General features: G+C 43.0%; 1 protein-coding gene across 1 annotated transcript in view; it reads right to left on the bottom strand.

The window, feature by feature from the left end:
- Nucleotides 1-16,043, bottom strand: part of LOC124620054 (gamma-aminobutyric acid type B receptor subunit 2) — a 434,547-nt gene that overhangs the window by 132,516 nt on the left and 285,988 nt on the right. The window contains exon 11 of the mRNA XM_047146721.1: nucleotides 6,864-6,999. Within this exon, the coding sequence (XP_047002677.1) occupies nucleotides 6,864-6,999 (136 nt within the window). The remainder of the gene's footprint in view (nucleotides 1-6,863; nucleotides 7,000-16,043) is intronic.

The raw sequence follows: 16,043 nt of genomic DNA, 5'->3' as shown, positions 1-16,043 counted from the left end.
TTGTAAATTTTGTACAACAACTTCACTGGAGGACAAAGGGCCTCGACAATATTGTTGATTTTACCGCATTACTTTACTTTTTCTGTAATGGTGTTCTGACCTATTTCATAGTGTTATTGTAGTCATCCATGGTTGAGCAAGGAGGATAGCTGGGAGTGCAGCGTAATCACAACTACATCGTAGGTCAGGACAGGTGGTTTTAACTGGTCGAGATTCTGCAGTTGGACTTCAAGGAAGAATGTCGTCCATGTCGAAATTAAGCCCTGCCACGTTTTAGATATCCGCTAACCGTCAGATGCGAGTTGTTGGCTGTCTAAATTCCACAAATGAATATTGGACTGACTCTTCCTCTTGGTGTAAACCGATGTACTTCTCTGTACCAGAGTTAAATTGATAAATCATTTTCATAAAATAACCGACAGGAGGTCAACCGTGTTACAAGTCAGCACCTTAATAGAGCTCACTGCTAGTTTTTAAGTTTTGTAAGTGGTACAGAACTGATGTTAAGGGAGTCACGTGACTCTCGATCGCCTAACTACGTCATGCCAGTGAAATCGTGTGCATGTGCAAGTCGGCTGCATCGAATCAGTGCAGTCGAAAGGGAGTCGTGACGGAATGGCTGAAATGAGCTAAGCGATAAGAACGTGCCCATGACCACATCGTAAATGAAGTTTCTCTATTCGTTGGTATATTGACACATATTGCCCAAAATGTCTACAAGAAACCGTGGTCGCAGCCGTGGAGCACTGCGTGAGAGCATTTATGGTAAAAATATCCCACAAAAAGGCCTGATGACAGTGAACGAACGCATATCCATCCCAACCAGTTTCAGAGCGAACATTACGAAGGAAACCGTGTACCATGACGTTTTAGAGTCGGGTACCTTGCAGAAGCTAATTGCTTACAGCGGAATATAACCGTGAACGGCTTCAGTTGACCAAAGAATGCAAAGCCCTCTCAGTATCTGACTGGAGGTATGTAGTGTGATCCGACTAATTGAGTTTTTGTCTCTTTTGAAATAACGCGAGGTGTCCAGTGCACAGACGATCCAATGAGGCGTTTCACTCGCTGTGTGCGTACAGCGTAGTACAGGTGGAGGTGAGTCTGTAATGGTTTGCATTAGTTTTACATAGCAGGAGTGGGGCTCACTCATTCAGATCCACGCGAACACGAACCAGAATATGTATTTCAACATCCTTCAGTTCTTACTCTTTTTTCTACTTCTACAGCTACATCTACATAGATACACCCCTAGCCATCACACATTGCGTTCGCCATTTCCTTTCGTGTTCCACTAGCAAACAGAGCGAGGAAATAACGACTGAGTATAAGCCACCGTATGACCCTAATTTCTTGTATCTTATCTTCGTGGTCCTTACGCTCAATGTATGTTGGCGGCAGTAGAATCGTTTGGCACTCAGCTTCATATGGCGGTTCTCTACATTCTCTCAACAGTGTTTCTCGAACGTCGCCTTCCCTCCCGGAATCCTCATCTGAGTTCCCGTAGCATCTCCGCAGCACTTGCGTGTTGTTAGAACCTAACGGTAACAAATCTAGTAGCCCACCTCTGAATTGCTTCGATGTCTTCCTTCAATACGACCTGGTACGGATCCCAAACACACGAACAGTACTCAAGGATAAATCGCACCAGCGTCCTATTTGCAGTCTCCTTTACAGGTGAACCGCTCTTTCCTAAAATTCTCAAAATAAACCGAAGTCGACGATTCGCCTTCCATACCACGACTCACACATGCTCGTTCCACCTCATACCGCTTTTCAGTTTCAGGCCCAGATATTTAAACGGCTTGACGTGTCAAGCAGGACAATAGTAATACTGTATCTGAACATTGATGTTCCGGCTCATCCGCAATAACTCACATTTTTCCACATTTACGGCTAGCTGCCATTTATCACTTTTTTTTGTATAAGTCATCTTGTGTCTTCCTACAGTCACGCAACTACGAAACCTCACCGTACACCACGGTATCATCAGCAAACAACCACAGATAGCTGCCCACTCAGTCCGCCAAATCATTTATGTATATATAGAACAATAGCCGTCCTATCACACTTCCAACGGGCACTCCTGACGATAACCATGTCTCCGATGAACACTCGCCGTCGAGGACAGCGTACTGGTTTCTATTATTTAAGAAGTCTTCGAGACAATCACATATCTGTGAACTTATTCCATATGCTCGTACCTGTGTTAACAGCCTGCTATGGGGCACCGTGTCAACTTCTTTCTGGAAATCTAAAAATATGGAATTTGCCTGTTGCCCCTCATCCAATTTTCTCAGTATATTATGTGAGAAAAGGGCAAGCTTTCGCATGAGCAATGCTTTCTAAAACCATGCTGATTCGTGGACATAAGCTTCTCAGTCTCAAGGTAGTTTATTATATCATAACTGAGAATATGTTCGCCGGCCGGAGTGGCCGTGCGGTTCTAGGCGCTACAGTCTGGAGCCGCGTGACCGCTACGGTCGCAGGTTCGAATCCTGCCTCGGGCATGGATGTGTGTGATGTCCTTAGGTTAGTTAGGTTTAAGTAGTTCTAAGTTCTAGGGGACTGATGACCACAGCAGTTAAGTCCCATAGTGCTTAGAGCCATTTGAACCTTTTTTGATAATATGTTCAAGGATTCTACAGAAAACAGAAGTTAGCGATATTGGTCTATAATTTTGCGGGTGCGTTCTTTTACCCTTCTTATATACGGACTCGGATGCGCTTTTTTCCAGTCGCTTGGGACTTTGGGCTGGGCGAGAGGTTCACGATGAATGCAAGCTCGGTTAGGAGCCAATGCCACAGAACACTCTTTGTAAAATCTAACTGGGATTCCATCTGGACCTGGTGGTTTATTTGCTTTCTAGTCTTTCAGTTCCTTCTCTACGCCAATTACGCTTGTTACTGTCTAGCACATACGGGAATGTGTCTGATGATCAAATGATGACATGTCTGTACGATTCTCATCATGATTTGCATGTTGTGAATGCTTCCATTTTCCAAGATGACAAACTCCGTGCTCACAGGGCTGCATGCGTCTATCTCTGGTTTGACGACCACTCTGGAACCTTACCGAACCTCATTTGGCCCACTAAACCATCTGTTGTTACTCTCATAGAACATGTCTGGGACAATTTGGAGCCGTGTGTGAAACGGCGCAATCAACATCTCCACAATTATGTAGGTGTGTAAGGTATAATAAACGATTAGTCGTTTCAGTTTGATATGGCACGGATACTTGGCTTTTGCAATTAGTTGAAAGTACAAATACACAGCCTGACAAAGTCAGTAAAGCATCCAAGACGTGGTCGGATTTCAGTACACATCCGCGCACTCGTGCGCACCATCGGAAGGAGGCTAAACAATCAGAGTTGCAATCCTTTGTCACATGTAAAAATGTCAGCAGAGAGCATAAGTGTTGATCATGATTGATATTGTTTCTAGGCCTGGTACGGTATGCCAGGGTCGTGAATAGTGAAGGACACGGAGGTTCTGTGTATTCATGTGAGACTTCGTTGTCAGTACCTTACTTAGTTTGAAATGAGTCTGATTGTGAGTCTCCATTTGGCCGGATGATCGAATCGTGCAACACCAAACTTTGTGGACCATTCGATTGTGACAGTACCTGATGATGTGACGTGAGACCTACTCGTGGTCAAGGTTCTGGTCTACCAAGTTTGACCACCATAAGGCACGATTGCCATATTGTGCACCAAAAATTCTGTAACTTTCTCTCACTTCCGAGAACAAGTAAGGTACTCCCTACAACATTCTGAGCCATCTCGAGCAATTGGTTGGAGAGTTACTGCAGCTGGTCTTTAAAATCACCGCCCCATGCGTAAGCTACCATTAACACCACAACACGAAAGACTGTATTTGAAATGGTACCATGCCCAGATTGCATGGACTGCTGATGAATGGCTTCACTCTGTAATCAGCGTTGAATCGCGGTTCTGCTCTACCCCACATGACCATCATCAGCTAGTGTGGCAGCGACCTTGGGATAAGACCCTTTCTTCAAGTATTTTGGAGAGTCACAGCGGTGTTATTCCTGACAAATGGCTCTGAGCACTATGGGACTTAATTTCTGAGGTCGTCAGTCCCCTAGAACTTAGAACTACTTAAACCTAACTAACCAAAGTACATCACACACATCCATGCCTGAGGCAGGATTCGAACCTACGACCGTAGCGAGCGCGCGGTTCCAGACTATAGCGCCTAGAACCGCTCGGCCACTCTGACCGGCTATTCCTGACATTGTCGTGTCGGGAGTCACCGGTAATAGCTGCAGGTGACGGCTGATTCGATTAGAGAATCGGTACAATGGTACGTCACAGACAGCTTGGGTCTTCATGAGTTACTTCATGCGACAGCATTGAAGTCCCATTTTTCAGCAGGACAATGCACGTCCTCACACGGCACGTGTCTCTGTGAACTGTCTCCGTGATATTGCGGTACTCCTCTGCCAAGCAAGATCCCAATATCTGTTCGTGATAGATGTCTGGGGCCATCTCGGGCGTCGACTCTGCCCCAACGCCAATATCGAGGAAATTCAGGCTCAGTTACAATAGCTGTGGGCGAGTTGTCTCAGGGGAGGACACAACGGCTTTATGGCAACCTGCCTAATCACTGAGTGCATCTGCGCCAGAGGGTGTCCAATGTCTTACTGGTAAGAGAACCCATACTGTCAAGGTCTTGGTAAGTTTGACCCGATTTTTTAATCACAGCTGTAACATGACAGAACATCTCAGCTGGTGAAGTTTCATTTCGTTTTCTCCTCCATTTATAGGTGCTTTACATTTCGTGTCAGGCAGTGTTGCTATCAAGATGCAGAAGTACTGTTCAATACTGAAATATCCTCTTACTCACATCAACCGACCACAAGGCTGTAATGAAGTGCATTGCGTGCCGTTTCATACCTTCTACTAGTGTGTGCACATGCTATTGGCACTATATAGAGATCCAAGCGTTTGTTTCAGACTGGATCCATTGCCCTACAGATTGGAATGAAAAACTATCTTAATTCTCAGTATACCTCCTAGCAGCGAAATAAGAGGCGAGCGTCTCGTGCTGAGAAAAAGCGTCTAGAAGTTGACGAGTTTATGGAGACATGCTCTGACTTGTACCAGGTGGCTATAATTATAAAGTATAGCTACTCATAGTCGTCTGGTGTGGGCTGTAATCATCGTACTGCAGCGAAACGTGGTGGATATTGTAATGCATTAATGTGGAACCGATTTACGATGGAAAAAATTTGTCCAAATTTGTGACACTAGGGTCAGATCTGGTACTGTAAATGCAATATAGAGGTACAGAAATGTTTTCACATGTAATGGTTTACGAACAGGACATAGTCATAAACAGTCAAACAAATGAGTAACGCCTATTGGTGATTTTATTATTAAATGTCACTTTTGCGTTTTCCCCAATATCAGCACCAATGACGTCGACGAGATGCTGTACAAAGCCAAATTTGCACCTGGTGGCCAGAATTGGAACTAATTTTTTTACAGCGTAAAGCGGTTTATCATGAACGTATTAACACATCTACCAAGTTTCTATGCCGTACGATAATTAAAGCTCACAATGGACCTCCGTGAGTAACCGCTTTTTAATTATAACCGCCCTGGACCAACACCGACTCAAAGGAAGGCCTTGGCGCTTGTTCGTGACGCCACGTCAGCTAGGCGAACGCCAGGTCTGTTGCAGGGATACTCTAATGGTGGTGTCTCCCTCTCTGACACAGGAAAATGTGAAACTATTGGCGATAGTTGACTAACACACATTGTTCTGAGAGATTTCTGCAATAAATTAATTGTGCAATTCATTACAGTTCTTAACAAATAGTGTACTCCTGAACTTAAATTTCCACCCGTTTTAAGGATTGACATACAAAAACAACTTCATGGTCCAGCAACAACAAAATTCGTGGTTCTTCACGTTATTTGTAAATCTGAGGAAGTTACATTTGTACTGGGTTGCTTTTACAAGAAACTGTGAACATATTGGTGCTCTTCTGTAGGTATCTTAACTATGGGGTGAGGGGCACTGAATGTTAATGAAATATCTTGCGATTGTACACTTTGGGGGAGGGGGTGGGGGACAGAAGAGGAGGCAAAAGAGAGATACTTGTTTTATCAAATAAATTTTTTAATGTTATAAAGTTTCTCATTTCAGTTGCAAGAGGGGAATGTTTATCTTTTCTAATGTGCATGTTTAAAAAAGTTTAAGCTCAGCAGTATTTTCGATGTATGAAGCTATTTTGTTTCCTGTTTAGAATTCCTTTTGTTGAAAACGACTGTAATCTAACGACTGGCAACAGTTGGACATTTACACATGTAAATTAGTTTACATTTCCAGTGACGATGTCAAACTGAAATAAATAAATAAATAAAAGAAACGAGTTAATTGTAAGGGGGTTGGGGTAAGTTTCGATAACAAAATGGATTAAGTAAATATAGTTACTTAAATGTAAAATTTCCGAAGCTTGCAAAGGGGCAAAGCATCTTCTCATGTTGATCTACGTTTGTTTCGACAGGATTCAGTAATACAGAACTATGATCTTCATTTGTAGCTTTACGATAGTAAGAAAATCTTTCATCTAAATAAAACTGCAGAATCCAAAACAATACCAAACATCTTCTCAAAAGTAAGAGATTTATAGTGATAAGCACGCCCAGGCGTTTCTACCTGCAACAGACCTGGCGTTCACTGTGCCTAGCTGCCGTGACGTCACCAACAAGCGCCGAGGCCTTCCTTTGAGTCGGTGTTGCCTGAACTTGCTACAAGCGCAGTGCGGCCAGCGCAGCGCCTGACGTGTCAGCGTGCGTGCAGCGGCGCTGCGTGCGGCGGGCTGCCTACCGTGCAGACGGCGGGGAAGTGCGTGCTGGCGGGCAGCGTGGCGTGGTCCAGGCCCAGCAGGATGACGGCCGTGTACACCAGGATGCAGCCCACCACCGCCATGTTGTTGAGGCGCGGGCTCGACAGCTTGATGTACCTGCCGGCGGGCGAGCTGTCAAGTGCGAGTGCACGACAACAGAGGACAAAGCGATGCTTCGTGCTAGCTAGTGTCTACCAGAGGCACAGAGGGCAGTGCACATTAACCAGATACATACATGGTAAGCCACAGTTTCAGAGTAAGCACTTACAGTACATAGTATTCCTTTCGAAAAAGTACAAAATTAATTTCATCATGCCCCTATGTATCATGAAATGAGTCACCGGGCTCTTAAGACCTGTCAAGACACATATAGTGGTAAAAATAAATTTTGCATATTGCTGAAACTTTAATATTAAACATTGTGACCCAGAACCACATTATGATATTAATACATTAGTTTTCTTGTAATTCTGGCAGAAAGAGTCCATATTTCTACCGTGATGGGTCAGTTTGTCCGGTCTATGACTATGTAGACATTGCAACACTTATGCAGCGTGTCATTACCAAGGTTGTGTTACTTTAGGATGGTTCAGACAACAATAACTTACAAACTATTTATATAGACACCAGCCTGCTGACCGACGGCTTTGTTAGAGGAAGAGTTTCCTCTCACGTACCCGAGCCCTGGAAGGGTCGGCTGTAGAGAATCGTCTGAAGAGGTGGGAAATCGACCTGGGAAACCCCCATAAAGATGTAAAAGAAGAACTGGCGCCTGGTGGAGACCTACCATACTCAGTCTGGAGAACCCGAAACCGTATGAGGGTAGAAGTGCCAAAGAGCAAGACAAACCTGCAGCAATGGGGTTTCCTAAAAGAGAATGAGAACACTCTCTGTCTGTGTGTTTCTGTCCAGGATCCTCAACGCCTGCTTATCTGTCCATATTTGGACCAGCCTTGCACAATGAATGACTTACGGGAGGCAAATGACAAGGCCATATTGGCCGCTGATTTTTGGAAGTAAGTAAGAGGCTCCGTTAGTCACTCTAATGGAGCAGGTAATGAGACGAGTGGACGTCGCATCGAATGTAGCTGTGAGTCGAAGTGATGTCTCTACAATCTCGAATAAGTTTCTAGCGATAGGATAAGTTGAGGATCGTCATAAAGGTGGCCGCAGAAGAAAACCAACAGCTGTGAAAGAGTGGTATCTGCGTATAACAGCAAGCAGAAACCGTCAACAAAATGCTATGCGACTAAGCGGTAGTTCCAAACAGCTACAGGAGTGTAGGTGTCGACACAAACGATATGAAAGAGGCTCCATGGGGAGAGATTACGTGTCAGAATACCACTCAAGGCTCCTCCTCTAAATCGGGTTCAGAGAGGGGCTCATATCACATGAACATGAAACCACCCTTTGTGGACTAGGCAGCAGTGGGACACAACGCTCTTTTCTGTTGACACTCAGTCTTCATCGTGATTCGTTTCTGGAGGCAACGAGGAAAACTTTTACACAATAACATGGAATAACCTGAAATGGAACACCTACAGTCGTCCTTACGATGTTATTTATTATATAACTGCCAGTTTCGGTGGTTCAGTACACCATCTTCAAGTCTTAATTGATGTTGAGAGCCATAATTCCAGTCGTATACGCCATTCTCCAGTGGCCAACATCTATGAACTGGTTTGCGCAAACTATGTGTGACAACAATATTGTGTCACAGTGCTGTTGTCTCTCCAACGTCGTTGTTACACGTAGTCTGCGAAAACCATTTCTCAGATGTTGGCCACCGATGAAGCACCGAAACTGATAGCCGTATGATAAATAACGACGTAAGGTCGGATGTAAATGTTCCATTTAATGACATAATTGAATGGCCCTAGTCCCTCGAACCCCGGAGCAGAAGGATGGACGTACAAGAACGTAGCGTTTTGGGGTGGCATCACTTATTGCGGTAGAGCAACCTTTGTGCCCATACTTGGGATAATGAATGGTGTGAACTATCCAGCCGACATCCCTACACGCACTATGAGTGCATTTGGTGAATATATTGGAGTATATTGGAGTGGTATTCATGCTAATGGATGACAACGCTCGTCCCTATTATCACAATTTTATTAACACCTGTCTAATGGAGCACATATTCAATCGGATGAAACGGCCTCCATATTCTAGAGATCCCAGCTGCTTTGAGAATGGATGGACCATGCTAAAACGACCGATTTGCAATGGTCTTGTCCTGTCAGAGACCTTACAGGCCATCACAGCTGTCACTGTGAAGGAATGGAACAATATCCCACAGTTTTATTTCGATAATTTGCTAAGGAGTATGCCTAGCCGCATTCAAAAGTGTCACCAGTTGGTTCCCTTTGGTCAGGTATTGTTTTTGTTTTTGTTTGTATTTATGGAGTGTAAATGTGTTCATCTTCTATATTTTTATTTTCTTGTGATTGTACGTGACAGAAAGAAACCAGTTTTGTTTCCTACTATGTTCAATATCGACAATAAAGCAATATGCAACGTTCATTTTCACCACTGTACTCCTGGAGACACTACACATTGCTAGACGGTGCCCAAAAAGGACTCACGTCTCTTAAAATTAAATCACAGGAAAACAAAGATCACTAGAAGAATGCAACAAATCGTATGTATATTGTGGAATCTGTAAGAATTTCATACGAAATTGTTTCGAAACACTATTTACAAAAGCTGCTAACATATGGTATTGTACACCAGCGATACTCAAAACGTGCTCCTCGGAGGTCCAGGACATCACAAGGCCTCTGTGAGGTCTGCGCCAAAATAATATCATCCTAAAGAACAAAGAATATGAAAACTTGTCGCACACTGAAAAAGACAAATCCTAAAAATACCATATCAATGTTAGTTTGATATAAGTGTTACTTTTGTCCTCTTAGTACGTATTGCCGAAAGTGACGTGACAAAAACCAAATTAAATCTACAATAATGCTACGATAAGAACCGCAAATAAAAGAATTTGGCTCGTACGAGTAGGTATGTGGCGACTCGATACTCGTCACTACGCAAGCACGCAGCGGCCGTGCTGACGCTTTCTCCTTCAGGCTCTCTCTCTCTCTCTCTCTCTCTCTCTCTCTCTCTATCCCTCTCTCTCTCTCTCTCTCTCTCGCTCGCTCGCTGGCTCGCTGGTCTCGTATGTACACGCCGTGCTCTTTCATTCAGAACCATCTAGAAGCACCTAGAAGGATTTCGTCGCTTTGCAGTCTATGTTTAACCGCCCAACGCTATATAAAACCGCGCCGTGCAACACAGAGTACACAGTTCCTACTTGAGTTTGAAATGCAATGCGCAGTCCAGTATGGCATCGCAAATCCGCGCACCGCTCTCGGCCTGCAGTATATTTCATTGGTGTGTGTTATTGATTGCAGATGTAAAATTCAGTATCATGTGGCGATTTTATTCTATGTTTGTCACGTTCTAAAATTAAGCTCTTAATATTAAAAACTAGAAAGGAGCAAATATTCCCGATCAAGTCTAAGACATACAAGAAGGTGACGTAACGACTTCACGCTTCATAGCTTCCAGCAGTAAGATATGGAATGATTCACTGAGGGTGAAAAAAGAAAGTACGATGAATCTTACATCAATCTTGGATTTGTCGGTTCTAAAGACTCACCTCTCTGCATTTTATGCAGCAAGATGCCTTCAAATAGTTCCATGCTACCTGCTAAGATGCATTGGCATTTAGAAACTATACACACTACTTACAAAGAAAAGAACGAAGAATTTTTTATACGTAAGAAAGAACAACTATTAAAAAGTCAAAAATCTGTGAAGGATGAGACCCAAACTGTTTATGGAAACGCTACAGAGACATCGTATTTTGACAGATACCGCACTGCACAAGCGGGCGAAGTGCACACTATCGCTGAGAATTTAAAAGAAGGAAACATGAGTGGCAGACATAACACAACGTATGCTCCATGAAAAACCTGCTAAGCATCTTTCTTCAGTGCCGCTTTTGGACGACACTGCTTTGTGTCCAGTTAACCATATCGCAGGCTTTATCATACAAGAACTAGTCTGTCGACGTCAGCAATAGCATGAGTCAACTGGCTAGGTGGCTGATAATTATACGATATCGACGTAAACAAGACTTGCTTATGTACACATCGCTGCCAACTGATTAACAGTTTTTCTTAAATAAACCATCCCGGTTGGAGTAATTGTGTCAATATGTGTACGGGTGGAACCGAGAGGGAATGACTGATTATTCAATAGGACATCACTAATAAAAAGTAAAGCGCCAAACTGAAGTTCCAGCCATTAGGTTCTGCACACACAAGTACAAGTGATACAGAATGTGCCGCCAAATCCTAAACTGGTTCTTAATGGAGCAATAAAAATAATGAGTTAAGTTAAATCACGCCTTCTACAGTGGCAATTCTTTCTAGCACTGTGTGAAGATTTAGGGACAGACATAAAACACCGTTGCTCCCCACTGATGTTAGATGGTAACCTCAGGTTAAGAACTTAATAATATTGTTCGAACTAAGAGCTGACTTAAAGCTTTTATGAGTAACATTTCTTTTAAATTAAAAGACCGTTCGAGTTATGTGACTTGGTTGTTCAGTTGTTCAGATTGACTTTTTTTCGCAAATATATTTGGAAAAATTAATGAACTAAATCTATATTTACAGTGAACCCATAAAAAGGGTTTCAGTGCTAATAACAAAATAACCGCATTCAAAAAAATTACATTTTCGCATTGGGTATGTTGCCAAAAGAGAAATAGAAAGCATTTTAGAACTGAACGTGGACGTTGATGAGACGGCAGAATTACCGAATGAAATATGTGAAGTATTGGTCCAGAGACTCCATGAGACGCCCGTTTCTTTCGAGAGTTATTTTCCTAAAGAGCAGAATACGAAACTGAAAATGAACTCATGGGTTCACAATCCTTTTGTACCGAATTTTCAGAAGCCACAATATTCAAGCATGGAATTATTGTTCGAAACTATGTCACTCGAATTTGTTGCAGCGGTCCTGATGAATATCCACAGCTTGCCACAGAGACTGGCTTCTCTCCGCCCGTTCCTAACAACATAGTTGTGTGTAACGCTGTTCTCAGCATATGCCGCTACAAAGACAAAATAACGCAGTATACTGTATGCTCAACCTCACATACGTTTTCAGCTTTTTTTCTGTCAAGCCTGACATTAAAAAGTTGGTAAAAAATAAAAAAAACTCCATACCTCCCATTAAATGAAAACAATTTTAGAACAGATATTGTTGTAGATGTCAGTCGGATACAATGTACCTATTTGATTTTCATTAAATGATTATAACAGAAGAATGCACACAAAAACAGATTTTGCTTATTTTAGTGCACTACAAAAAAATTAGTATTTCAAACACAATGTCCACTAATCATTGATACTCGCCTGAAAAATAGCCGACAATGTCTCTGTAGCGAAAAAGATTGAGAACTGATGCTGTACGCTATACAGCTCGTATCAGGATCCATAAATGAATTCGTCCTGTGCAAGCAGTCTTTGAAACGACATCATAATGCTCTCAAAATGGCCACAGCCCACAGTAGAGGGTTGCGCGAACGAACAACGAAACTGTCGAACAGATCGACGATTTTAGCTGATCAAACGGTGGGATAGTTACGGCAGACAGCGTCTTTCAATGCGACCTACGGAAATTAGTCTTAACGCATCCGTCCGGGTGAATAAGGAAGCCAGTCCATGACTGTGGCAGTTATTTTATGAGAATTCAACGGAGTTCCTCCACTCCCTAAATATTCATATAGAACGCCGAATGCCTGTTCAGAGTCGTGTGCTCGGGCTACATCTTCTGTACACTACTCGTGCCTGATCGATCCTCCAGCTCCTGCCATAACGTTCACTAGTCACTGATCCTCGCTTGAAAAATGGCCGACAAAGTCTCTGCAGCATACCGCAACCCAAACAGCAACTTCGGAGGAATGAATATATTCACGAACCCATTTAGGTGAAAGTGTGCTTCATTTGTCAGCCAACATCACAGCCTTCGATGTCAGTTACTGTGGTAATCGCGCGGGATTAGCCGAGCGGTCTGGGGCGCTGCAGTCATGGACTGTGAGGCTGGTCCCGGCGGAGGTTCAAGTCCTCCCTCGGGCATGGGTGTGTGTGTTTGTCCTTAGGATAATTTAGGTTAAGTAGTGTGTAAGCTTAGGGACTGATGACCTTAACAGTTAAGTCCCATAAGATTTCACACACATTTGCACATTTTGAACTGTGGTAATCTAGTTCGTAAAATCAACCCTTTGTCGCATAGAAAGTGCAATATCGTCTGGTGCCATATTTTGAACGGAAACATGTCTTGATTCTTTGACATTGTTTACGCATATTGGAATGCTGTAGCCAGTCTCCCCAGTAATTTCTTGAACAGATTTCGTGGTATATTGTTGAATAAGACCAGAATTGCTGGCGACATTTTTATAGATACCTACACTTGTCATGGGGTCAACATTCTTCACTATATCATCAACGACACTGGCTGTCCGAACTTGGGGAAGAACTTGCGAATGGTTTTCGCATCGGAAACATTAAAGACTGTTAGAAAAATGGTTCAAATGGCTCTGAGCACTATGGGACTTAACTACTGTGGTCATCAGTCCCCTAGAACTTAGAACTACTTAAACCTAACTAACCTAAGGACATCACACACATCCATGCCTGAGGCAGGATTCGAACCTGCGACCGTAGCAGTCACGCGGGACTGTTAGAAAAACACATTGACGGCTGCTGTGGCCGAGTGGTTCTAGGCGCTTTAGTCTGGAACCGCGCGACTGCTACGGTCGCAGGCTCGAAACCTGCCTCGGGCGTGGATGTGTGTGATGTCCTTAGGTTAGTTCGGTTGAAGTAGTTCTAAGTTCTAGGGGACTGATTACTTCAGATATTAAGTCCCATAGTGCTCGGAGCTATTCGAACCATTTTTTGAAAAACACATTTTTCTGCCGCAAAACTATGCTCTAAACTATGAAATTCCATAACGAGAAACACACCCTCTTTAATGGAATACATTATTTAAATGTCCTTCTTCGTTAAGGTCAACTTCCTTTCATATCTCAATGTTGAAACTGATCGCTATAGGATTCGGGAAACTGTTTATAGACACCTCATATTGCGCTTAGAGCGGCATCTGTTAGCAGCTTCTGTAACTACTACTTCGAAACCTGTATCAAATTCTCAGAGGTTTCACAGTAAATGTGTCGTTTGTTATTTTCTTCTTTCGACCTTTGTTTTCATCTATTTATTTTTAAAATCAGGCATTCCTTTATTGGACATCCTGGATCATTTACGTGGAGTAGAAAAGCTGTTGCTCAGAAGAATTTTGGAAAACTTTTAGTAAGCTATTCATATACACAGGTGCAAAGATTCGTCAGCACCCCACTTTCAAGCCGCGCGGTTTGAGGCGTCATGTCACGGACTGCGCGGCCCCTCCCGACGGAGGTTCGAGTCCTCCCTCGGGCATGGGTATGCGTCTTGTTGCTAGCGTAAGTTAGTTTAAGTAGAGTGAAAGTCTAGGGACCGATGACCTAAGCAGTTTGGTCCCTTAGGAATTCACACACTTTTTTTTTTTTACCCACTGTCAATCAAACAGTCCGTTTGATTTGCGTGTGTCTTTCGTCACTGACTCGCTGAATATTGATTAAAATGCTACGTTACTAAAATATTAAGTAGAAGCGTGTTGCAGCACAGAGTTTTGAAGCTTCCGTGAAGTTGCTACAGCTACGTGCTAATACGTGCAACTTGACCGGTGGTAATCTACATTAAATCGCTGTGGTTTGTCAAGGAAGACACTGACAGGCAAGTGGGAGGATGCATCTTACTATATAATATCGCTTTTGGAAGGCAGAGGTAAGTAGGTCGATCGGAAAAAGTAAATTAGTGAATCACAAAAAATGAAGCAAACAGTTTATCAAATCTAATATTGAGCCGCCTCACCGTCTATAGCCATGGGACTTAAAAGATGATTATAACTGCTGTAAGTGGGGCCTGAGTGACATAGAATGAAATAAAATGTGCAATTACCAGCGGCATAATGAAAAGATGCAACAAGAATAAGGTTTTTAATAGGAAACTTGAAAAATATAAATAACTGTCGGTCAGTGATCGCGAAAGCACAATGAAATCCCGTATTTTCGTGATGACTGGGTGTTGTGTGCTGTCCTTAGGTTAGTTAGGTTTAAGTAGTTCAAAGTTCTAGGGCACTGATGACCATAGCTGTTAAGTCCCATAGTGCTCAGAGCCATTTGAACCAATCCCGTATTTTGCTTCTGATGTGTTTGTCAACATTCTCCATCTCTGAAAATAGCAACTGCCCGAGACCGTTCTGTATTAATACTACTTCTGTTCTGGTTGGATTGATTTCAGTTTACAGCCGTCCAGCCGGGAGAGGAGGCCAATGTTGGTTGAGGCTCTACTTGTCTGGTCGTCGTCGATCTCCTATGGAAGAGAAAGTCCTGTCTGGAAGGACTAAGAAGCTGTGAGCTGCACTGCCCACTGCCGAATGAACACCGATGGGGAGCTGCGGCCGCCACCATCCGGCAGGCCTTCTCGATTATTGACTAACAACAGCCGACAAGTACGAGAATTATCGCGCAGTCATCTTAGTAGCTCATGCATCCAAATTGTTCGGAAGAATAATGTACACAAGAATGGAAAATAAAACTGATGATGTGATAGATGATGATCAGTTTGGATTTAGGAAAGGTAAAGGCTCCACAGAGGCAGTTTTGATGTTGATAATGGGAGCAGGACTGAAGAAAAATGATGACACGTTCATAGGATATGTAGACCTTGAAGAACCGTGCGTCAATGTCCAATGGTGCAAGATGTTCGAAACGATGAGAAAAACGGAGGTAAGCTATAGGGGAAGACAGGTAACATGGAAAACGTACAAATGCCAAGAGGGAACAGTAACACTGTATGATCAAGAAGGAAATGATCGGATAAAAAAGGGTGTCAGACTGTTCGCTCTATACGTCGAAAAAGCAATGACGGAAACAAATGAAAGGTTTAGGAGTGGAATTAAAATTAAAGGTGAAAGGATATCAATAGTAAAATTCGCTGATGACATTGCTATCCTCAGTGAAATTGAAAAAGAATTACAAGATCTGTTAAATGGAATGA

This window comes from Schistocerca americana, chromosome 6 (genome assembly GCF_021461395.2).
Source record: "Schistocerca americana isolate TAMUIC-IGC-003095 chromosome 6, iqSchAmer2.1, whole genome shotgun sequence".
Classification (NCBI taxonomy): domain Eukaryota; kingdom Metazoa; phylum Arthropoda; class Insecta; order Orthoptera; family Acrididae; genus Schistocerca; species Schistocerca americana.
The sequence above is the reverse complement of the archived record's forward strand: the minus strand, read 5'-3'. Positions and strand labels throughout refer to the sequence as shown.